General features: G+C 34.2%; 1 protein-coding gene across 1 annotated transcript in view; it reads right to left on the bottom strand.

Moving 5' to 3' along the window:
* Nucleotides 1-26,551, bottom strand: part of FAT4 (FAT atypical cadherin 4) — a 165,373-nt gene that overhangs the window by 77,588 nt on the left and 61,234 nt on the right. The window contains exons 3-5 of the mRNA XM_045799024.2: nucleotides 13,894-14,025; nucleotides 2,739-3,000; nucleotides 825-1,175 (exon numbers count right to left, since the gene is read on the bottom strand). Coding sequence (XP_045654980.2) covers nucleotides 825-1,175; nucleotides 2,739-3,000; nucleotides 13,894-14,025 — 745 coding nt within the window. The remainder of the gene's footprint in view (nucleotides 1-824; nucleotides 1,176-2,738; nucleotides 3,001-13,893; nucleotides 14,026-26,551) is intronic.

Genomic DNA, 26,551 nt, shown 5'->3' with positions numbered 1-26,551 from the left:
AGGCATATCCTCAGGCTAGAAACCTATTTCCTCTTTGAAGTTCTGTCCCTTGTTTTCTCAAGCGATAGGACATTCAACTCATCCAATAAAAGGGGAAACAAGGTATTAACTTTCCAAACAGCTCAGTTAAAGACTGATAATCTGCACAATGTTATCTCTAGCGCTGTATTATCCGTTATGTGTATTTACAAACACATCTTAGAAGAAAGGCCAGGAGAGTTATATTTTATTTCATTTCATTTTTTGAGAGATATATTTTAAAAGAAAGTTTGTCAAACGCTTTTGCAATAAATGAAATCAAACACACGTGAAGGGTAGATTTAAGGAAAAATCTCAACTTGATTATATAGCATAAATTAAAGAGATCTGAGACTGTCCTTTGAATCAAAGCATGAAAGCTTGCTAGGATATTATTAAAACTTTTCAGTCAGCAATATAAAATTAATTATGCGTTCTTAAGTATTTTTTAAGATGTTGGTTTTCCTTTTGCTTCCAAATTTTATCCTTTTTATGTTAAAATAATATATGCAAACAAATATTTTTATTAATCTGACAAAAGACTAGGAAAAAAGCTGTTTTATGACCTCTACATTATTAAGCTGTGGTACTGTAAAAAAGGAAGATAAAGTTTATAAAATGATAACAGTGCATGCTATGTAACTATTATAAATAAGAATTTAACTGATAAAGCACTTAATTTCAATCGTCTATAGTTAAATCATAAATCTGTCCCTCTATATGACAACTGAACACAGTAAATAAATATAATATAAACCTGAGGACATTTTTAATAAATTTTTAAGTGTATAAAATAAAGTACATACCATCGTCTGCGTCGGTAACATTAAACACAAGAACAGTAGATCCTAGAGGTAGATTCTCCATTAGAGATGTGCTATATGAACTTAAGCTAAAAATAGGTGGGTTATCATTTACATCTAGTATATTAAAGTAAACCCTAACGGTGGTAAATTGTCCCCCACCATCTTCAGCTCGAACAGTGAGGATATAATATTGCTGTGCTTCATAATCTAATACTCGAGTCAAATTAAAGACTCCAGTAACTGGATTCAGGAAAAATATGCCATCTTCATCATCTTCATTCACAATATATGTTATTTCTCCATTCACACCAGAGTCATCATCTGTGGCTAAAATAGCTGCTACCAAAGAACCTATCAAAAAATAAATTAATAGTCTAAAATTAATGGGATAAGGATATTACTAAGAGAATATATACAGACACCAAAAAATTTTATTTGTACGGTAAAATATTTTAACTAGAGAATCACTATGAAAATATAGTGAACATGACATTCTGCAGATTTCTATATTAACACTGATACCAACCTTCCCAAATACTAGCAAAACATATAACATATTAAATACTCAGTAAATTTTATGTTGCAGTGTAAATTTTGTGGAGAAATAATACTTCTGACACTATTTTTCTGCCTGGCACTACCAATTCACGAACATATTGGTGATTGCAGTGAAAATATATTGGGGCCCATTGCTAGTATCAGGAACTAGGGGTCCCCAGCAATAACACAGACTTATGCTCAGGGGATATCACTCGATAGCTCATGTGGTCATTGTTAAAATTAAGGCAGAAATAAATGTGATGATAATTTCATGAAGGACTTGCACAACTCATGGTGCGGAGTGAAGGGGAAAGCTGCAGTGAGAAGTAGTCTATAAATATTTAATTTCTTTGTCAAATGAGTTTCCGTAACATATGCCTTATTACGCAAAATCATTCCAAATGTAATTCGGAATAAAATTTCAATTTTAGATAAGAATTTCCAATAATGGAAATGAAGCATACACACACCAGAAATATGGATCGTTAGTACTCACACTCAACAATCACAACATAATATGCTCGAAGAGGCAAGCTGACAATTCAGGATTGAGATTCTACTAACACTTACTGAGTGCATGCTAATTCCTAAGCCCCATGTTAGCTACGGTATATATGATGTAGTCTCTAAATAATGATATATTCTCTAAATTAACCTTTATCCTAATTCTAACAGGAATTATTGTTTCCATTTTACAGAAGGTAAAATTGAAGCTAAGAGTAATGAATTAACATGTCCCAGGCCACACAGGTTCTAAGTGTTAGAGCTAGTATTTACAGATTTTCATGAGCTTTTCTTTCTGCTTTGTCTACATAGCACTATAATCATATTAGACATTTAAAAATATCCATTTATTTTAATTTTCGTAACCAATTAAAATATGTTAAAAATAAAGATGCAGTCCTGTCTTGCAAATGCATTTCTGAAGTACATTGATTGAGAATGGATGCAGAGGTAGCAAAGTACAGCATGTTATATGACCAGTTTTTTAGAAGTCAGCATTTAGCAATGATATTAACACATACAATTTTAAATGGGCTGTAAAATGTCACAGAGTAAAAAGTGGAAAAACAGTATCAAAACTGTTGTTGCCAGAAAAATTAACAACTCATCACAAATACTTTCAGAAACAGAAATATTTGTAATTGGTAATCAGATGAATTGCTAACCTCATTTGCTCTCAAAAGTCTAGCAATTCGTTTGGGAACCGTATCAACGATGGTTAATTAACAGACTAAAATACCTAGCACATATATTTTTATACCTAGTAGCATATGGTAAACTCTAGTCACTAATTAAGAGCAGACAAAACATGGTCCATAATTGTAGTCAAAAGTGATCTTTGCAAAACATACTTAAGAGTGTGCCACCTACCTGGGGTTGTGTCTTCTGGAATGTCAAAAGAGTACACAGGTCTGGAGAACTTGGGTGTGTGGTCATTCACATCACTGACAGTGATATTAATTCTCATATCTGAGGACTGAAGACCATCATCTGCCCGAACCAGCAAAGAATATTTGGAACGGCGTTCCCTGTCCAACCGCTTGGTCGCTATCAGATCTCCAGATTCAGGGTCAATGCGGAAACTGTCATCAGCTCCACTAATGATAGTGTACGTGACCAGAGCATTTGCACCCTGAGAAAAAGACCCGTATCTGAATTGTTAGAAGTAGAAGAGTTAAGGGCACCATTCCTTATGTTGAGTATGTATTTGACAAAATGAGGCTTTGGGCTTTACTTTGTAAGATATTAAAAGATTTCAAAAGATAACAAACCAAAGTAGTATATTACATCGTCTTTCACCACTCATCCATTAAATAACATGGAAAATCTCAGCTGTCAGTATTAGCTATATATTTTTTTAACTCATAAAATATACACATAGAAAGGAGTCAAGCTGTTGCTACAGAAAATACAAATGACACTACTACTATCAACCACATAACCAGCTAACGGGTGGCTCTGTGCCAGGCACTGTGACAGCACTATGTATGCCTCCTCTCACTTCACTTCGCAACTTCATGAGTGCCATCTCACAAATGAAGACACTGGGTTCCGAGATGCTGGTTAACTTACACATAGTCACACTGCAAGTGTGATTTCAAACCCAAGTCTGCCTGACTCTGAGCTCATGGTCCTTCTGATTCAGCAGGACAAGGTCATTAAATGAGGCAAGTGCTAAATGGAGGAGGCTTGCAACAAGCACTGTAAGAACTAAGGAGAGAAATGGATTGTTTTGAGTTGATTTCTTTAGGGAAGATAATAAAGGAGAGTGTATATGGAGCCGAATTGGGGTTTGTAGAATTTTTTTTTTTTTTTAAAGCAAAGACTAAGGAAACATTTGAGATTAAGCAAAATGCAGAGGGAAAGAGAATGGTATGTCTGGCTTACTCACTGTTAAACAGTTTGTTAGAGTGGACAGTTTAAATGAAGACTAGAAGAAAAAGGTCAATCTAAAATGTTAGGTTATGGGTATATTTTGAGAATCTCAAATGCAACACAGACTGCCTTGAATTTTATGGCCGAGAAAATACTAATCTTGTTTTAATTAGAAGCAGTCTCTCAAGGATCTTGATAACGTAGGAGAGGAACTGGAGTAGGGAGAGGCCAGAGAGGGTAGAGTGAGTAGAGTTTGGCCCCAGGAGGCTAGGGCTTCGGTTCCTCAAGGTGAAACTTTCTACAATGTGTATTCTTTGTACGTTCCAAGTCCATGTTCTGTTAAATGAAAGCAGCGGTGATTTCTTGTTTTCTTAGATCTTTGAGCTGTGGCCCTCAAAATTTTGAAGTCTAAACTAGAAAGTTGGCAGAGGACACAGAAAGGTTGAGAAAAACAGAACATTCTTTAAGCGTTTACTAAGTGCCCAATGCTGTCTAAGCATATCACTTCATGGGCACTAATTGAGGTTAAAGTTTCAAGAAAGAGTAGATCTTAGCAAAGTCAAAAAAAAAAAAAGAAATTTAGAAGAATTAAAAGTAAAGAACCCATCTGGATTTGATCATGAGGAATGCTAACCTCATAGTATTTTAAAATACATTACATATTTTTTATTTTAAAATATATTTGATAATGTAGTATTTTAAAATATATTATACATTAAATATATTATAAACCTGACAGTCCAATGTTAAAATTACAAGCAGTTTGATTTGGATATTTCTTAATTATGTATATTATAATTAAAATTTTGAGTTAAATGTTATGCACTGCACTCGTTGATATCTGGTGCTTTTGGGGTTGAATCTCTGCTCCACCACTTGTTAATTGTGTGTCCTTGGGCCTTACATTTAGCCTCTATGAGCTGATGTTTCTTTATCAGGCAATCAGGACTATAACATTATCTACCACATAGGGCTGTTGTAGAGATTAAATGAGTTCATACATGTAAAAAACCTAGAATGATCCTTCAGAAAGTATATGACAATGTTAGCTGTTATTTTTACTCCTGTTTTTATGTAATGGGTTAAGTGCATTTGATGAGAGATGCCTGTATATGAATACTTGAAATCAAAATACAGCTGAGTTGCTATATATCCCAGGAAAAATATGTTTTCTGATTTCCTATCGTATGTAATTGTTGCGTTTTGACACTGAGGTATAATTAGTGTTGGAATTGTTGACTTCAAAAAATTACCTTTTGACTTAAATATACTTACACAAAATAAGTATAATTTTTACAATTATTAACCTCTAGAAATTTATTTATCAAAATAACCAGGCTAAGAACTGTCAAGAAAGATACTGGGAAGAACATAAATTTAGGATGTATAGGACTATACGGCTGGCATGCCAAGACATTTGGCACCCACAGTTTCCATACTTTTCCTTCATATATTAGATATGTTTTATCCTTCATGGTCAAACACATAAGGGTATGATTTCTAACAGTCAAAGGCAAAAATACTCTTTCAAAATATATGTGTAGTGGCATTTGCTATATTTTTGTACTGCATTCTCTAAGCCAACCTTAAAATTTAGTAAAGTGAATGCCTCAAAGCACCTTTTAATTTAGTAATGGAATAGCTGAGTTTAACACAATACCACATGTATCTTGTATATTCAGGTGTACATGGGGTAGCTAACATATTTATTGTAATGGTATAGTTTAACAAAAACATTCAGTAAGAATTTTAGACTTCTAATCTGACCACATTCTGTACTATTTATTCTGTTTAACTAAGAGTACCATTATTCTAGTAAAACAGTCCAGATATGAAAACAGCTACATTCAATTTTGACCTATTAAAATGGCAAGTATTTGGAAATTAGGGGAAGGCAAAAAAACAAAAACATATTTAAAGCTATTACACAAATGGTTTGAAATTTAGAGATGTCCTGTCTACAAAATAACTGTCATGATTAATTCTCCTAAGGTTATGATAATTCTTCTGAACAGAAGCAAAGGCATCAAATTATGTTGATAAAACATTCTTTTCATATTTAAAATCAGCTGATGCAGTGAATTAATAGTTCTAGTGAATGTCTGAAAATGTCTGGCCAAGAGTAATGATTTAATTAGGTCTTTTGAAAAGTCTATTTATTTAATATCCAAAATATGCAGTATCAGCAATACCAGGAGAAACAAATATCGTATTTCAGCTGCAGTGGAAATAATGCTGGTTAAAAATATTCCACTCTCCTGAGGAACCACAGAGACAAAAGCACGTGGAAGGAATTCTAAAAGTAAATAACTATAAATTGCAAATGCATTTTATAACCTTAAGTAGTATTTTCAAAAACAAGTATGGTACCATGAAACAAAGCTTGAGTATCCTGGCCCATTACAAGCATAATAATTCTGTTTATAAAAGGAAACAAGAGACTGACAAAGTCATGTGCTTCTGAAAGATGCGTATCGTGATCCAACATATGTTTCAAATGATATTTAAGTTAAGTTCAACATGTACATGTTGCTTCCTAAAACTGATTCCTTTACCCAGGCATTATTCTCCAGTGCCTTACTAGAATTTCTCTAACATGCTAATATTTTTATGTTTGATTTAGGAATTAAGGAGAAATGTATAAATACTAAAGAATGTATTGATGAATAATTTGCTAATGACCTACATATTTATTAGTGTTTTAATAATTATATTAATCTTTTAAAACCAGTCCACTGGATAGTTGTGGAAAAATATAATGCTGACTACAAAGTAAAAGAAAACCCTTGCATTCAATATTGAGTCTTATTCAAACTAGATGAGGAAAGAAAACAGCCATGACTTGGTAAGAGAGAAAACATTTCCAATGCATATATATATATATATATATATATATATATATTTTTTTTTTTTTTTTTTTTTTTTCAAATTCAAATAAGAGGGACACCTGGGTGGTTCAGTCCATTAAGAATTTGCCTCTTGATTTCAGCTCAGGTCATGGTCTCAGGGTTGTGAGATCAAGCCCCACATTTGTTCTGGCCTGGGCATAGAGCTTGCTTGAGATTCTCTCCCTCTCCTTCTGCCCCTCTCCCACTTCTCTCTCTTAAAAAAAAAAAAAATCAACTAAGAGGTAAAAAGCTGAGGATAGAGTAGTAAATAGGATGACGGTTTATCTAAAAGGATTGATATTAATTCATTGCAAGCTACTCAAAAAAGGAAAGAGCTAATGATTCTGAATGCCATAGAAAGCTAAGGTATCCATTCCACTGGGCATAGGGCCAAAGAAATGTTGATTCTTCATGTCATGAGTTGAAATAGTGATCATTTAAAAGCTACTAAAATTTTTAAGAAAAAAATGTATTCATTTTTAAGAGAAAATGTCAGAAGGACAGTAACCTCATGGGCTTAATCTTTTAAAAATAATAGTTCAAAAGCAGTTTTACAAAAATGTCTTCCTTTCTTTTAAAGTTGTAGGTAAACCTACTTTCTCCTTCCCATCTTCTCCTGCCTTTCCCTCCCCCCACCAACAGATCTGATCACAAGGTATTTGGTGCTTTTTATACCTTCAGGCAGTCACACTTGCACAAATTGACAGTATCCCTACCTCCCCCTGAATTTCAAACAACCCTCCCTCCATTTCCCCAGTCTATTTCCTCTGTAGGACCTAACACTTCCCTGTCCCTTTAACTCCACACCTTGTCTCACCCCAAATGCACTTCTTGCATATCCTAGATATCATGACCTTACATTTCAGTAGTTTTCTATACTAGGATGTCTAAGTGATAACACCTGCATGGTTACTTACGCTTTTAAATTTAAAAAATGAATTTAGTGATTCAACAGTTCTATACAACACTCAGTGCTCATCACAAGTGCCCTCCTTAATCTTCATCACCTATTTCACCCATCCCATTTACCCCTCCCCTCTGGTAACCATCAGTTTGTTCTCTATAGTTAAGAGTTATTTCTTGGTTTTCCTTTCTCTGTCTTTCCCCTATGATTATTTGTTTTATTTCTTAAATTCCACATATGAGTGAAGTCATATAGTACTTGTCTTTCTCTGACTGAGTTATTTTGCTTAGCATAATACTCTCTAGCTCTATGCATGTCATTACAAATGGCAAGACTTCATTTTTTATGGCTGAGTAATATTCCATTATATATATAATGGAATTACTTGGTCAGTACTAGTGATATAATCACTCAATAGACCCTTTCTGTTCCCCTGAGGAAGGTGACCTTACCTTAAAAATACCTAAATAATACCTAATAATACCTAAATAATAGCTTAAAAATACCTAAATAATAATTTCATTTTCCTGCCCCCTTTTAGCCTTTAAAAACCTTTTCTTTTCTACAGATTGGCAGAGCTCCTTTCTATTGCTAGATGGGGTGCTACCTGATTCATTAATTGTTGAATAAAGCCAATTTGTAAATTTACTCTGTTGAATTTGTGTTGTTTACAGATTTGATGGCAGTGGCAAGACTTCAAATAGCTTCAGGGACAAGAAATACAGGTGCAAGACCCTGGGAACTCCTTTGAGTTCACTGTCTTTCTAGCTATTTCCGAGGAAGGTGGGGAAATTACTCTTGGTTTTGAGCACTGCTTTCTTTGTGTTGAGCTCCCAACCTAATTGGCTTTCCATTCCAAGACTTAGTGAGTCAGCTTAAGCTAGGCAGATGCTTCCATCCAAAGCCTCAGTCCTTAGCTCTTGGTTTAGTCTGCAATCCCCCAGTAGACTGGAATCCCTTTCCCCACCTACAATCTGTAGTGCCCACTTACTGGAATTTGCTGGTTTAGTCCTTTCCCCAGTTCCAGTCCACAGTCCCCATTTGCTAGAATCTGTTGCTTTAAATCTACACTGAGAAAAGCTGGTGGTACACACAGCCTTCTCTTGGCCAGTCTGCAATAACATCTTCTGGTTGCTGCTGGCATGTTAAGAGGCACATGTTTGTCTTGTTTTATGTAGATAAAGGCTATTGCTAACAGGGATCTCAGAGGCCAAAAAGCTGCAAAAATTGGTGGGCATTGGTCAAGCACTTAAAAGCTATTGTGATGCTTACCACCTAAATCAAAGACCCTTGTAATAGAAAAAGTTGGTCATGGAATGAGTGAAATTGACACTAGGTCACCTGCCAATCTCAAGCAAATTTCCATGGACTGAGGTACGCTGTGAAACACTGTACAATCACCAACCCAGAGGCACATCCCTTTTAGGCATTAGTTTGGTTCTGAGAGACCCAAAGGCTTAGCTGAGAAAAGTAATTATAATAAAAATGGGATGTTTAAAATCTAAAGAATTTCTGCTACCTTCCTACACACCTGGTTATTTTATGACTAAGAATTATGGTCCTGGAAGAAATAAATATTTACAAAAATAGTAAAATCTTCCTAAGGTTGTTTTGTGTCCTGAGAACTTGGTTTGGTATGTGTCAGGTTGGGAGCCCCAAAATATGGCTAGGCAGATAAGTGAGTCACACCCAATTAGCAGCTAGATATGGCTGGACAGAAAATGTGGGTTAAACCCCATTTGTGGCTAGGGTCCTACCAAACTGCTGCCAGCCCTCAACATAATTATAACCTAGAATTACAGTGGCCATTATGAGGAACGTTCCAATTAGGTAAGATCATTTAAGAAGTGCATTTAAAAGCAAGGACTGCCAAATCAAAGAAACAGAATGGATTACCTATTTTAATTGGCATTCAAAAACCTCTGAAAGTCTTCAAAATTCCAAAATAGCTTCATTAAAAGATTTGTTGCAAAAGGCTAATGAAAAATTCAAGGTATAAAGGGTACTTAAAAACAAACAAACAAAAAAACATAAGGCTGATGTAATTCTTACTGCTTCCCTCTATCCTCTATTTGAGTACTCATTCTAGTAATCCTCTGTCTGAATTCCCTTTATATGGCCAAGCAAAAAGTCTGCCAAGTTAATGACCTTACAGACACCACACATCTACTCTTGAAGGAGGGCCCATTGCTAATGGGGATCTCCCAAAGTTGATGGGACTCTGAGGGATTTTCTGGTAAACTGCTGTTATTCTCTTAAACAGCCAAGGGAAAACTAAAGTTAAAAATAATGAAAAACCTAGCCAAATTCTGGTAAATACCAGAGCTACAGATGGGATCCTGAAAAACTGGTGGAAGCCAACTAAGAGTGAGAATTCTTGCCAGAGTCAGCTCTCCCAGATCTCTGTCTGTTGTGCCCAGTAGAAGGAGGAAAACAAAATATCTTATGCATCCTCTTTGGGGACACCTCTTCAGTCCAAAGGGTTATTCAATACTGCCAGAAATATTTACTATTTGTCCCAGCTAAAACTATAAAGTAGCTCTGTGGTCAGAAATTGGCTAAATTGCAGAGCCAAAAATAATTTTTTTAAGGTTTTCTCCCTTAAGCTAAAATAAAACTATGAATCCAGAAGGAAAGAAAAACCTTCTAAAGCCCTTGTAAAAGGATTTATGGGTGAATCAACCTATGATGTCATTTAAGTTGCAACCCAATTCTTTGAGGAATTGAGAGCAATTGTCCTTATCTTACAAATCTTCGCAAAACTAAAAATCCAGCTCTAGAGGCAGTTGAAAATTCACTTACTCTTTTTTACCAACCCCAAAGATTGATAAATCTCCTATTTATCTTAAAAAGCTTATAATTTGCACTCTTCACTGTGCTTTTGAGATGTAAGTGTTAATGTATGAACTTTGGGGAGGTAATCCTTATCAGAAAAAAAAAAAAGGCAGGGGAAGAAGGTCATTAAGAATTTGAGCTAATGGGAAATCTTAAGTATATAGAAGCTATAATGTCTCTCTTCTTTTTAAGATTTTTATGTATATGTATTTTAGAGAGCAAGGCAGGGGAGACAGGGGGTACAGGGGAGAGCAAGGGGGAAAGAATCTCAAGCAGACTCCACACTGAGCATGGAGCCTGACACAGGGCTTGATCTCACAACCGTGAGATCATGACCTGAGCCAAAACCAAGAGTCAGTCGCTAAACCAACTGAGCCACCCAGGTGTCCCAATGTCTCTCTTTCTCTATGTTTATGTGAGTGTGTGTGTGTGTGTGTGTGTATAGTATATAACATATATTAAAATTAATTTTAATAATACCATCTGGAGGTAGAGAATTCTATACCTCTACCTCCAGATGGTATTACTAAAATTAATCTGTGAAAGAGCTATATTTAATTGGCTTAAACAAATATGAGCTTATATAAATTTAATATTCATAAAAATTCTCAAATATATAATGCAAACTAACCCAAATGCTTTTGGGTTCATGTAATCTGGGAAAATTTTCAATATTAAAGCTAATTCAAGTTTGTTGTTTTAATTAAAATACACATGTCCTTAGAGTTTTCAACATTGAGTATAATGCAGTCATACAACTTTTATTTTACCTGGATTTATTAATCAAATAAGCTTACGTTATCTCTGTTATAAAATTTGTCAGCAATAAAAATAACTTGTCATGATGAAATTTTCATAAGTAATCTAAATATAATTGTTAACAACAAGTAAATAAAATAGATATAAGTAGTATAAAAAGTTTTAGGTAAACTTTTTAGTTTCCCCAAATCTTTTTGGTAACCTGAAACCTTAAAGTTTTGCTAGGTTAAATTAAGTGATGAGTCTAGTTATATCTATTGAATATCCAGATCATTTCCAAATAAAATAAAATACTGAAACATGTTATTGAACATAAGTTTATCCACTTTTAGCTTCCTTTTACGGAGAAACTAAAGATAGGTCCATTAGTAAACAGTTTAATGCTGAGAAATTTTCTAAAAGAAAGTACATGTTTCTAGAAATTATAAAAAAGTTTTTATAAGTCTGCCAATCCACAGAATGCTAACATAAAAGACAGTTCATAATTGCTTACTTCTTAGTTTTTGTTAGAAATCAAAGGCTTTTAAGGGTGAAAAATTCTAATGTATGTAATTAAACCCACTAAAAATAATGAGGGAAAGGAATTTTATGTGTGATCAACCCTGGCTAAGATCAGAATGAATTTAATTAAGCAAATGAGTTCTAATATCAAAAGTAACCTGGTGCAAAATCGGAATTCGATTTTCTGTTTGTTAAAAGGACAAAATTTTCTTGGTCCATTGATCTTCTCTTGTTGGAAATTATAAAAGGATTTCCTTACCTTTCAAAGTAATATACTTAAAAAAAAGAATTCTGTGTTTCATCAAAATAATTTCCTGTGTTGTTTTTATTAAGTCTTTGATTACTGATGCCTAGGACTCTCAATATTAAAAGAATTAAGTTTTGCTCACAACCATGAGGACTTATATCCTTGCCTATGAAGTCTTTAATTGTCACTTTGGTTAAATAGGTAACTGAACTGTTCCATAGTGACCTATGGTCTTAAACACCCATGGTGACCTATGATCTTAAAGCTTTTTTATATTTTCTGACAACCTTCCTAAAAATTAAGTTCTATGAAGATTTTTTGACTTCAATTAACTTTGGGATTTTTGAGAGGGTCCCTGAACTATCTTAAAAGATTTTGTCTCTCTCCTTATAAGAAGATATTAAGTCATTAAGAGTAATTAAGTTTATTTGATATGTTAAATTATGTGGGAAACATTGTCAAATAAGAAATAATACCAAGGTATTTTTATGTTGCATAGGTATAAATTATAAGTGTCTAAGAAATAATGTAAAATTCCTGGAAATCTAATGTCTTGGCACAATGATTTCAATCATAATCCCAGTTATTATCTTAAAATGATATGTAACATTTTACACATTTCCTTGTGAATTGTAGTGAACTCTCATCAGAGTTTTAATAATGGATATTTTTAAGTCTTTTGTCATTTATAGACAGTTGTGTCATTCTTATACTTTGGCAAAAGTGCTTCATCTTCAAGAAGACTCATGGAAAGTACTCCAAAAGGCAGGTTTCTGATAACTTTAAAATAAAAACAGAACGAAACTGAATGGAGTAAGAATTTCCAGAGCTAATGAAAAAACTGGATTCAAGTAGAACAAGTATTGATTACATAGGACTAAATGAACTAAGGGGGATGATTATAATTCTGTATGACTTTTGTTTAAAACATTGCTGGCTTTTAATGTTTTGTTTTAATAGATGTAAGAAGCCTTTTTTCTACTTTTTTCTTTTCTTTTTTTTTTTTTTTTTGCTATGACCTATAGAAGATTGATAAAGTATACCTCTGTAAACAAAGATAAAGCATTTGCTTTTTCTCTCTACCTAATCCCTCCAGAATTCAGAAATTATTTTTTCTGGCAATGTAGTTATTTGTTTGCACAAATTCAATGAGAATCCATTCTCCTTTAACAGGAAACAATTGGAAATATTGGTTATATTACCAAGGCTTGACTGGAATGTCATATTTGAGAGAGATATGTGTAGATTGACATGTGATCAAACAGTTTTAAGGAACTAAGGGTGAACCCCTTAGAAAAATTCGCTTGGGACCTTGCTTCTAAGGATTCAGCAAAGTTCTTAAAAAACCTTATATATTCAGTCACTATTTTTGTGCACTTATGTAAATAATCATAAATAATGCAAACAAATTAGTTTTACTATAATTATCTCTTTAAAATGGGAGTACTTGTAGAAAGAAAAATTATGTTTGCATCTTTCTAGATAATAGATTCTAAACCTGTTAATTGTCCTTAAGGTTTTGTTACATAAGTATAAATTGGACTAGATCCTGAATTCTAGCTTCCTCAAACATCTGGTTACAACTCACCAAAGTAACACTTCCAATTTTCTCTCATCCTTCTGATTTGGAATTGCTAAGAACAAAGACTTCACTTCAATCTCCTTAGAAAGGAGTGTACCAGGTCCTTCTCACGACTCAGAAAGCAGCCAAATTCCAGGTACTTGTGGATAAACATCTCACAGTTACAGAAAACTCCACTTGACATACATTCTTGTACAAATGCTAGAAACCTCCAAGTCAAATTGACTAGAATAGTGAATTGCTGATCAAAGGAAAATTACCTCTTGTTAGTCTCCATCTTAGCCTATACCACATTTCAACAACTAGCATTCTTTGGAAAAGAGCATACAATGCTTAACCTTAATTATTGGATACTAAAAGTGGTCAACTTATAGTAGAAATTTGATTCATCACTGGAATATTAGGTTTCAAAACAAATTCAGGCTTTGAGTTACCTCATCAGCATCCATCGCTGTCAGTTGCATAATCTTAGAGCCATCTCCAATATTCTCCTCCACAGTAAGATCCAGCATGTCTGTTGGAAATACTGGTGGATTGTCATTGATATCCTGAAGTGTTATTTCAACCTACAAAGAGAGAAAGAAACAACACATGAATGCCCAACATGCCTGCAAGGGACCAGTTAAAATGTGTACCAGGAGCCCACGGGCTAGCTAGGCCTTCCAAAAAGAATCAGAACCTTTATATAACATCCAAATAACAGAAAATATCCTAAAGAAAGCCGTGAAATCTTTATAAAAAATAAAAAACTAGTAAAATCATTTGACTTGTTGATAGTAACATTTTAAAGTGTCAGCTTAGAGTTTATACAAGAAAAGGCCCACTGATCAACTGTTGATTTAATCCTCAGATTTGTGCACCACTGAAGAACTGCCCAGACTTAGGACTGTCTACCATTCAACCATTAAATGTCACCCAATACACAAATGATTTGGTGTAGAATTTCTTCCTGAAATGTTTACATATTAGCAATGTCTGGGAGAAATAAAGAAGTTCACATTTCATTTTAAGAAACTCTCATCATTTTCCCCTTTAAAATCAACTCCCAACCCATGGGGGAAAATACATGCATCTTCTTTTCTTTCTATTTCCCTTCCTATCAGCACTTCTTAATGTGACTAGAGCTAAACAATCCTTCCTTTCAAAAGTACCGTTTAAATAGATTGCAAATATTCACAGCTTTGTTTGAAAGATCCTAGTCAGAGTTATTTGTTTGTTTCCCTGCCTAAGAAAAATTGTTTAGAAGGAAGGGTTTGTGAAGTCTAAATAAGAACTTTAAACCATGTGTTTTCTCTTTTGAGCTAGGTGCTAAAAGCTGTATATCTGATAAGAAAAGGGAAGACAGCTGCTAATAAAACTGCAAGTTTCCCCAGTTGGGTCACAAAATTAAGTCATGGAGAAAAATCCATCCAGCCATTTAGCTAGGATATAACCAAGACATTTTTCTCATGGGATGAAATGTCATATTTTATAGTTAAACTGTAAAAAACTCCATCAGATCTAAGAGCAATGCAAACGAATATGAGGAAAGAGAGGAGAAGAGAGCAAAAGGATTCGGATTTCTTCTTTTCCGAGAGAAGGAGGAGATGGGGTAGAGGGGGAAGCAACAGGTAGGACTGTCCTTATTCTCTGACAGGGAATGAGTGGGAAAGATAGCAGAGCTAGACTAATAAATGGATGAGCAAATGATAGAAAGAAAAGCCCAGAAAACTACATATAAACTTAAGTACTAAAGAATTATGATACCTCTAATGCCATCTTTTAATAGGAGAGGTTTGATCACAGCAAATGGCTCAACTTAGTCTATACAGACAGTCTCAAGCAGTTGGTAATGTGCCAGCTCTAGTTTGGGCTCACATCATTCTCTATGCTACTTGTCTTAAGGAAAGGTCCACAGTATCTACGACTGCAGCCAATGTCCAACTGCCTCCTTATACGGTTGCAAATAACGTGGGTTATTTCAAAGTAGAAAAACTGAAATTCAGGTTCTGGATCCCCGACTTATTAGCTGGGTAAACTTGAGCATTTCATTTATCTTGGCCTTAGTCTCCTCATCTTAAAATTGAGATAATACTATGTGTCTTAGAGCATTTTATGAAGACTAGATGATGCCATCAAAATGATTAGCCCAGAGGGAAGTGTTTGATAAAAAGTTAATCTTGGTTTTAAAGTTGTGAGCACAGACCTAGGAGTTCCTTAGAGCTAGGGAGAGACTTTGAGAAAATGATTTAATAAATCAGAATTCCAGGTCCTACAACCAAAAGTCAAAATTATAATTTACTGTTCATCTCTGAAACATATTGAATATATATGAAGTTTTCATGTAGGAAGACCTTTGACATACATACACATATATGTATTTCAAAAGCCTGAAAAATATGGTTTTAAGAATCAATGACCCAATGGTCATCTAAAAATATAATCACTAATGTTCTTTAGAAATTAATAATTATCTTCATATTGTATATGTCTGAGTTTTCATATAGGTGTTCACAGTCTTTAAAATGCAGTAAAAAAATAAATGAAGAATAAAAGATAACTGATGGAAATACCTCATAACTCAACTTTGACATTTTAGCTTAATAGATTTTTTTTCAATTCTAAATTGTCTTTCATCTGTAATTTTATGATTTGGTCTAATTAGAAACCAATATGCCAACCTTGTGTATGCTTGTCTGTGTGTGAGAGAGAGAAAGATACCTTATAAGTGTATTTGTGAGAGAATGTGCATATATGAGTGTGTGTGTTTGTCAAAGTGTATATGAGTGTGTGTGCATGTGTGTGTGTTTAAGAAAGAACACTGAGAATAAGGGTAATCCATATTGGCACCAATTAAATATGACATCAAAGGTGCATCAGGAAACAGTACCATGCACTAGAAATATGCTGGGTATTCCAGAAAGGTACCTCATTATAAGTGGTTAAGTGCATGAATTGAACAAGCCCCTTCTATATTTTAATAGTTATAACAAAATAGCTAATATATGTGCTAGACATAGTTTTAGGTTATATGTGTGTGTGTACATACATACACATACATACACACACACTTTAAAAAGTCCTCAAAAGAGCCCTAAGAGGAAAATACTACTATGTTCCCATTAGAGAACTAGTTAACAAAGGTAAAGAGGTTAGGTAATTATGGAGGGCACATATTGCATGGTGCACTGGGTGTTATACTCAAATAATGAATCATGGAACTTTACATCAAAAACTAGGGATGTACTGTATGGTTACTAACATAATATAATAAAAAATTATTATAAAAAAAGGAGGTTAGGTAATTTTCCAATGACACAGAGCTAGAAAGTAAGTTTCCTCTACTGCCATGCAAATCTGTCTCTCTCATGTGTAAGAATGTATGCTCAACAAACACAATGAATCATATTTGAAAAATATGTCACAACCAAATGTGCATATTATTTCTATCTGGAATCTGAATCACTTACATATGAACTAACTAGCCATATAATCTTGGGTCAGCCAATAAATCTCTCTCTGTCAGAATTTAAGAAAAAATAGACTGTTCTATTGATCCCTAGATACAGCTCCAGAAGTCTTTGATCATGTATGCTCTATGAGATCTTGGCCAACTCCATCATTTTAGAAAGAGAAAGAGTTTTCCTATTTTATTTTATTTTATTTTATTTTATTTTATTTTATTTTATTTTATTTTATTTTATTTTAAGATGTTATTTATTTATTTGAGAGAGAGACCGAAAGAGAGCATGAGCTAGGGGAGAGGCAGAAGGAGAGGAGGAACTGACTTCCCACTGAGCAAGAAGCCCAGGGCAGGGCCCCATCCCAGGACCCTGGGATCATGACCTGAGCTGAAGGCAGACGCTTACCCAACTGAGCCACCCAGGTGCCCCTGAGCTTTCCTATTTTATTAGAAGGAATAAATTTAGTTTAATATTAATGAGTTCAAAACTAAACATTTCTGAATGTATTTATAGTCAACCAATTATAAAAACAGATTTAGAACATTTCATCATTGCATCTGATATCAGCAAAGGTTATTTTTTTGGATACCCCATGTTATTCATTCAATAAGTCAGCTATCCTTTTTCCTAAAATCAGTGTCAGCTTACCAATTAAAAAGTTAAGAACTTCCTATTCCTTTCCTAGGGGGCAGAAATCTGTATATTTCTCTTAATTGTCCAGTATCTCTTTTCTATTCCACGGTTCCTCAGATATCCCTAAAACGTTTTTAGCATGGGTTTTCTCAGTTCTCCCAATAGCCTGGAGTAATGAATTATGTAGAAAAGGAGATATGAACTCCTTAGCACAGGTAGGTGTCTCCTGCAATCCCTTCACTTCTCCTGATACCCTGTGCCATGTTTCTACCTACCAAGAATTTCAGAACTATGGACCCTGTTTGTGATGAGGTTGTCACTAATTCCAGTATTTATTCATTCAATATTTTAGAATCTATCAAAAAACAGGCATATGTTAGTCACTAAAAGTACAGAGGAAAATAAGACAGATCACATCCCTTACAGGAAAGAGAGGAGTTTGATAATAGAAATATTGTTGACATCTTGTTTCCAAAAAGTTTATCTTCCACACCATGGATAATTCTTTGGACTGCCTTACATCTTGCCCGTGCCAATTACCACCCTCCTGATGACTCCAGACCCTAACATGTGTGGCTCATTCTTGGATCTGCCACTAACCTAAAAGTCTTACTCCATTACAATGCCTTCTTTGGACTAAGATTTGATAAGAATTGTTTTGAAATGTTATCATATAAAACACAGGAATCAACCATTAAAAGTTTAGAAAAGATATCTGGAAACAAGAATTAAGACTTTATAATTTTTAAAGACTTCTTTCCGTACAAACAAGACCACTTTCATAATACAGACAATGGCTATTAGTAGTTTATTTTAAAATTCCAAGATTTTAAAAGAGTCTACAATAGTGTTCCTAAGCTAAAAAAAAGTTTATGTTGAAAATACATTCCATTCTCTAAAAAGACAAACCGAAAACTATTGCACAGCTAAACTTTTAGTGCTAACATTACCACTTTGGTGTCGTATGTTTATCTTTACAGTTATTTAGACCTGAAATAAAATAATTGCATTTAAATATTCATCTTGCCAAAATAAAATAAAATAATCATTTTGCAAAATTAAAATAAAATAAATAAAATCACATTTTGAATTTCCTCTACAAGTGACTATATTTAAAATAAAAACAAAACAGAATTCCATAATTTAAGTACAGGGGGCATTTTCAAGGTATCTATTCTGAAAGTTTGAAAATTTACCCTTAAAGATTAAAGAAACATTACACCATGAAGATAAGGCACTTGCATATTTTATGCCTGCCTAACAAATGTTGACCTTTGTGCTAAGATAGTTGGGGCTTCAGTAACATATGTGGTTTCACCTGCTACAATTACAAGGGCAGGTGGTAACTTCGTGGTTGACTTATTCATAACAAAACATCAGCTGCAGCTAATGGTTGAGATATAGGTATTGTCCACTGCCACCACCTCTGTCACCATTTAAAGACCTTCAGAATAATGACTTTCTTGGCTGAGACACCTGATCCCTAGACAGTGAAACCCTGGTAAATGAATGATTATATTTAGAAACAAAAACATGACTGAGATTAAGGGGGTTAATGACCAATGAATTTAAAAACAGGCTGTCTTTTGGTAGTTTGATAAAGGTAAAAGTTAAATAAAAAATATGGCTTTAAGTATTGTCACCAAACTTTTTTTTGCTGAAGGAAGAGTCCTTGATATTCAGCCTGCTGAACAGTTAAATAGATATTTAAAAACAACAAAAAAATTAATATTAACAAACTGTGTAAATAGTGAATTTACAGTGAATTTGCAGTGAATCAAGAATAATATTATATCTTGGGGCTTTATATTTAATTTTTAAGTGAATAAATCAGCATACAACTGCATAATCAATAAGTAATCATTAATTAGCAATATCAATTATCAAATCATTACATACACGTAGCTATATCTATAAAACATGGCATTTCACTGATTTAAATTGATATTACAAAGATAATATGTTACAGTCAAGGTTAAGGAATTGACTAAAATATCAAGGTCCATTATGAACTGATTCCCCAATTAATAAATCAGTAATTTCACTGTGGTCAGTAGATCAACCACACTTAAAAACCTATTCTTAAATTCATAACCTCTCTGCAAGCTAAATAAAGTGGTTCTTAGTGAATAAGGATGAACACATGTCTAAAACATATTTTTTAATTCAAAACCTTTCTACGAACTACATAAAATGGTTCTTAATAAATAAGAAGGAAAAAAATCTATTTTTTTTCCTTTTGGGAAACTGTAGAGTTTATAGTACACTAACAGTCCAGAAATCCATCCATTTATTTGCAAGTAGATGTATTAAAATTTTAGGAGGAGTATTAAATATCATCAAGTCCATCTTCTCTATTTTGCAGAGAATCAAAATTAAGTCATTGAAATGTCAAGTGATTTACCTAAGAAAAACAATGGTCAGCCTCCTAACTCAAGCATAGTGATTTTTCCAGAGACCTATGTGTAGAAAGAGCCAGAGCCAGAGTGCAAGCTGAAGATCTTAGATCAAAGCCTCTAACTTGTGCATGACGACAATGAGCCTTCAAACAAAATATGCATTTGATATCAATAAGAAAATTACTTTGAAGAAATTAAGACTTGATTGTTTACAAATACTGTTTATCTACATTTTCTTCATTTTTAGGTTTCTTCATATTTACAATAAGGGAAAATAATCTACAATAAGGGAAGCTTTGTTTTATCAATGCCAACTGAAAATTATTAATCATTGAGCAGGAAGGTGGTGGGTATATATTACAAGTAAGGAAACTAGATAAATTCTCTGTAAATATCAATAAAGGTTACTATTTTTTAAATGTCTACAAAGAACTTGAGTCCTTTTCTTAAAAGATCCAGTCATAAATATTCATTTCCAGAAATGACTAAAATCTAAATAGTTGATGAGATAGACACAAAGTACACAAAACTCTAAAACAGTAAAAGATGCATCAAGGCCCATAGTACTTGATTAGTTGTTTTTTAGTGGCAAAAATACTTATATTATTGTCTTTTTATTTTTGTGGAACTGACATCCCAAAATTAACTTACTCAAGTATAATTATTACCCAGACCACATAAACTATGACAGAGTATTACCCCAAAAATCATGCTTAGCGTTCACACATATGGCTTCCAAAGACATTGCCATAAAGATTGCATTTCAGCACACCTTTTAACTAACAGTTCTGCCAAAAAAATATTTATTTCAATAACAGTACTGTGTTACTCTGATTTCTTTAATAAATGTGTCTATTACAGAAATTGGTCTTTGAGAATCTCTTCATGTTACCAAAGATCATTATATTGCTCAGATTAGTGCCTTGTAAATGCTGAGATTTTGAGAGCAAGAATTGTCTTGCTCATTTTTCCATTCTTAAAACTTATCCATGCCTAGCATATAACTTTTACCCTAGAGATATTTCTGTTTTAAAAAGCAAACCCAGGTTATTTTTACATTTTTTTATTAGAATCATAATATCAGCAAATTTAATACAGTAAGTATGTTACTAGTATATAAGAGTGCATTGATCAAAGTTGCCTTATATCACAATGATATTTAGAACCAATCCAAATCCTTTTGATTTCCTAGCTCTTGTTTGCCTCTCATGACACCATGCGTAAATTTTATTTTTTATTTTTTATTTTCTTAAATATTTTATTTATTTATTCGACAGAGATAGAGACAGCCAGAGAGAGAGGGAACACAAGCAGGGGGAGTGGGAGAGGAAGAAGCAGGCTCATAGCAGAGGAGCCTGATGTGGGGCTCGATCCCGTAACGCTGGGATCCCGCCCTGAGCCGAAGGCAGACGCTTAACCGCTGCCACCCAGGCGCCCCACCATGTGTAAATTTTATGATATGAAATCTTATTGGATGATAATTCAGGAACTTCATACTCAGAATGATAACTTAAAAGAGCTTCAGACAAACATGTATGTTTTGTTCAGAAAATCTCCCACTTGGGAGACTGGAATGTAAGATTTAATCAACGCCCATCGCTACTTCAGAAACAGCTACGCTAAACACCACACATATCGTGAGTCAACCTGAAGGAATAACTAAGCTCATTCAAATGTGCATTATCCTTAATAGGTCGTTATGATGTCACTCAAATAGCACTCTACTAAATGATGCCCTGGTTTAAACTGTGTAGGTGCTACTGAAATTCACCGGGGGAGAAAGTCTAATCTTATACTGAAAACAACTTTTATTCATCAGAGTGAAACAAGATGCTGAGACCTACCGCTTAATTTTCTGTATGCAGGCTCAAGTGAGGACTTGAAGTTGAAAGCAAATTAACCAAGCTGAAATCCCCACTATGATCAGTACAACCAACCCCCCTGGCCTGTCACTTCCTTTGACCCTGAAAAGGAAAACTCCACCTTTCCTGCCTGAGAGGAGACCGTGTGCGGAGTAGCAGTCTGCCCTCAGTGCAGTCAGAGGCTCGGTGCTGGGGGACAGCTTGCTATCACCGCATCAGGGTGGTGTGTAAAAAGGAACATTCTGGGACTTGATATGAAATTTGAGACTCAAACACAATATTCATTAAAGAAAAACATCAGGATAAAACATCAAACCTTGGCTCAAGTAAATAATCAAATTTATATTTTAAATGTTTGGCAATAGTTTCACATGTTCACTCTCCAATTGAAGCCAACTACTACAGGATTCATTTAATTCAATGAGATTGACACATTTTGCATGCTATACAGGCTTCCAATAACAAGGTTTTATTTAGTAAATTTATGTCAAAGCCTATATATACTAAGATTATATAGCAGAAGTTCTAATTAAATTTCAGCAGGAAGTTTGACATTCTATGTTCGTTTTCTTATCAAACTAACCACATAATTGCATTTGATAGGACATACATATACTCGTTTTCAAAATTTCAAGTTGAGAGCTAAATTTAGTCATTAGGAAAGAGAAAATTCAACATGCACTTGTACAATCATTTATGGGTTTAAACTTTTAAGTACTTTCATTTCTTAACAACAATAAAAAGCTGTATTGCCATGAAAGGTTGGTGCCAGGGTTTGCATAGTTCCTTTAATTTTGTTCTTCATTTCTTTCCCTATTTTGGGTGACCGCTGGGAATTCTGCTGCCATGAGTCTGGGCGAAGCGTTTCACTACATCCAGAACACTTCATCATGTTGCAGAGCCAAACTCTATTATGGTTTGCAACTGACTCATATTTTAGTTATGAGAAGGCCCTAGCACAGAACAGTTTACATTTAAAAGTCCTAAATGTCAGGAATGTAATGTTTGGGCTATGTAGGTATGCAAGGTCTAATCATATTCTGTGAACAATGTTTTTAGGTAGTTTCTTATTTATAATGTATAACCGACCTAATTCAAAAGAGTATGTGGTAGCTGTATAAATAGTATACTCTCTCATCCTGATGGTATTTCTGAACTTCTGAAACTGAACTCTTCAAAGAAAAGGGAGAAATCAGACTTTGGAGAAAAGACCTATGATCCCATGCTATGAAAGACGGGCAGGGGCTGGGTGGGACCTATTAAGGAAAACCAACAAAGCCACCACCACCGTACATGTAAGTGAACCAGAAACTCTAGAGGACACAGGTCTGTTGCAGGCTCAAACTCTACTGAAGTTTCAGAGATGATCAGAAAGTAAATCCGTGTATTTAGGTACAGTGTTTTTTTTTTTTTTTAGAATAACAAAAAAACTGGAAAATTATTGCATTTTACTAGAAGATAAGAACTATCATGCTAATATATACTAAATACTAGTTTACTATATTGTTTACAGAAAACAATTTAATAAAACAAACATGATATAATGATAATATTTGAGGAAATGACACTTAATTTGGGAATTATGCTACTCCTCTTTTTGGAATTTTAGGCTAGCAAATATTTTGTCATTTTAAACTTTATACCTTAACTTTAAATTACGTGTATATTTAGATACCTGTGCATTTATTTCACACAAATTTGTACTGTTTCTATTCCAAATGTTCTGGAAAATGAGGAAAGAAAGAAGTATGCAATTTCAGATTCTTTTTAGTTTAATTTTAAAAGCAAAGTAAAAATAAACATAATGAGTTTTAAAACAAAACATATTTCTCATATAAGCTACATATATGTAACTGTGACCAATTATATTTCTCAAACAAAAGCAATTACATTAATCTCTCATCACTAAAACTCGTCTAGCAGTCAGCAGCATATGTTCCCGGGATTTCAATGCATTTCTAACTAGGAAAGAAATCTGTATAACAGTCAGGCTTGGAGAGTAGCCAGAAATGACAAGAATGGCTAGAAGTGCGGACAAGACATAGTTAACTCCATTCTTGAAACAAAATGCTTTCCATAACTCGCTAAATGTGTGGTGACATAATAGAAAGCTAGTTTTGTTGTGCTTTCAATATTGTTCAAATTAGAACCAAATAAGGATTTCTTTTAAGGCAGAGGCAATCATGTGTAACCACTTCAACTTTTCCTGAAATCAATACTGCATAATTTCAGAATTTTAACAGATTCTTAAGGACGCCCAAAAGTAAATGCAGAATAAAAGATCAAGTTAAAATATGTGTGGTTGGAGATGAAACTTGTGGAAATTTTTATACTAGTCTTCAAAACAAACACCCTGCAAAAACATCCTGTAGTACGCTTTTCAATAGATGTTAATCTGAATGTGGTAGACATATATCAAAAGGAAAGCATAGTATAAAACAAATAAAAGTATTCTACCCTTTTATTTCTTCACTTTTCACTTTTGTTTTTGCCCAATAGATATGGGATTTTATAAAATACATAAGACTTCTATTCACACTGCTGAAAAACAGAGAAGTAGTTTGATTTATATTAAAGTTACAAGTTGTGGCAGCCTGAGTCATTGACTCTGATTCTTCACCCCTATCTATAAGCAACTTCACAGTTCCTCCCACTAAAGGTGGGCTTTCTCTCCCTACCTCTTGACTTTGGACTCATCCACAATGACCAACTCTCTTGCTCTCTTGTACCTGTCATGGTCTCTAGAACAATATGTCCCTGCTAGTCCCCTAGTATCAGAAGGAAAACAACAGGCATTGAGTTGACAAGTCTTAGCTGAGAGACTTGTAGAGTCTGAAGCAGAGCCTTCCAGTTGAGCCCAGCCTAGATCAGCTCAACTGTAGCCGACCCGCAGGTGCACAAGAAAGGTGTGTGTTCCTGTAGGCCTTTGAGATTTTGTGGCTCTTTATTATGCAACATTATTGTGTCAACAGTTAACAAATACACAAGTCAAAATAATGGATTCATTAATTGAATATTTTACTTAATCTTCACTTGTAAATAACTGATTACTATTTTATTTAAAAGGCAAAAAAAATAAAAGATTATATATACCAATATCTGTGATACACCTTATAATGTGTGATAAGTTTTATTGCTATGAATGTATTAATAAAATTTCTTAACCTGTATAACTTCTCATTCTCACTTCACAAGCCATACCCCTATCTTTTAAAAGGACAACTCAAAACAAGATGTGACCTTCAAGTCTCCCCCCACCCAAACCAAAGATTGGGAGAGGAAAGCAGGACTACTTGATCCAAAAGGAGCAAATTATGACTGGGTTGAGTCAATCAGATTGCCTTTCTTAAGAGTAGGAAATTATGAAAAAATGGGAACCTTATAAGAGAATAATGGCAGAACTACAATAAGAGAAAGCAGCCACCATGAATATACTCACTCCATCTTTAGTGGGTTTCTAGTTATACACACATTAGACTTGGCTACACTCTTTTTTTTAATGGACATTAAAGCGGTCACGTGATGTGAAGAGCATTGGGTGTTATACACAACTAGTGAATCATTAAACACTACATCAAAAACTAATGATGTACTGTATGTTGGCTAATTGAATTTAAATTTAAAAAAAACACTCTTTTTTTAAACAGATACTGCAATGTCAAAATAATGCCTTTGCTCAATTTCACCTTTGCACATTAGTTTTCACTGTGGAATAAATTTCTAATATTTGACATAAATGACATAAAGTTTTGACTTACAGCCAATCTATTTTATTTTAGTATCTTAGTATATTTGTTATACTTCCTTACAGATTTTAAACAAATATCTTTAACTATATATTAAAATCCCATTTTAGAGGGGTGCCTGGGTGGCTCAGATGGTTGGGCGTCTGCTTTTGGCTCAGGTCATGATCTTCAGGTCCTGGGATCTTCAGGTCCTGGGATCGAGCCCCACATCTGGCTCCCTGCTCACCAAGGAGCCTGCTTCCCCCTCTCTCTTTGCCTCTCCCCTTACTCATACTCTCTCTCTCTCAAAAATGAATAAATAAAATCTAAAACACACACACACACACACACACACACACATTTTAGAGTTGTATGGGTTATTTTTTTACCTCAAAGCTATAAAAATTTGAGTTTATTTGAATTAGCATTAGCTCATCAATACAAAAACCAGATAAAGACTCCACAAAAAAAAGAGAACTACAGGCCAATATCCCTAAGAATGTAGATGCAAAAATCCTCAACCAAATCCAACAATACATTAAAAAAATCACTCACCATGATCAAGTGGGATTTACTCCTGGGCTGCAATGGTGATTCAATATTTGCAAACCAGTCAACATTATAGATCACATCAATAAGAGAAAGGATAAGAACCATATGATCATTTCAATAGACGCAGAAACACACTCAACAGAACAGGTTTAGAGAGAACATACTTCAACATAATACAGGCTATATATGAAAAACCCACAGCCGACATCATCCTTAATGGGGAAAAACTGAGAACATTTCCCTTAACAACAGAAATAAGGCAAGGATGTGCACTCTCTTCATTTTAATTCAACATAGTACTGGAAGTCCTAGCCACAACTATCACACATCAAAAAGAAATAAAAAATATCCAAGAAGTAAAACTTTCGGGGCGCCTGGGTGGCACAGCGGTTAAGCGTCTGCCTTCAGCTCAGGGCGTGATCCTGGCATTGTGGGATCGAGCCCCACATCAGGCTCTTCCGCTATGAGCCTGCTTCTT

The sequence above is a fragment of the Ursus americanus genome, chromosome 13 (assembly GCF_024610735.1).
Source record: "Ursus americanus isolate L20-20 chromosome 13, mUrsAme1.1.p, whole genome shotgun sequence".
NCBI lineage: Eukaryota > Metazoa > Chordata > Mammalia > Carnivora > Ursidae > Ursus > Ursus americanus.
Note: the sequence above shows the minus strand (reverse complement) of the source record. Positions and strands in the feature narration are given on the sequence as shown.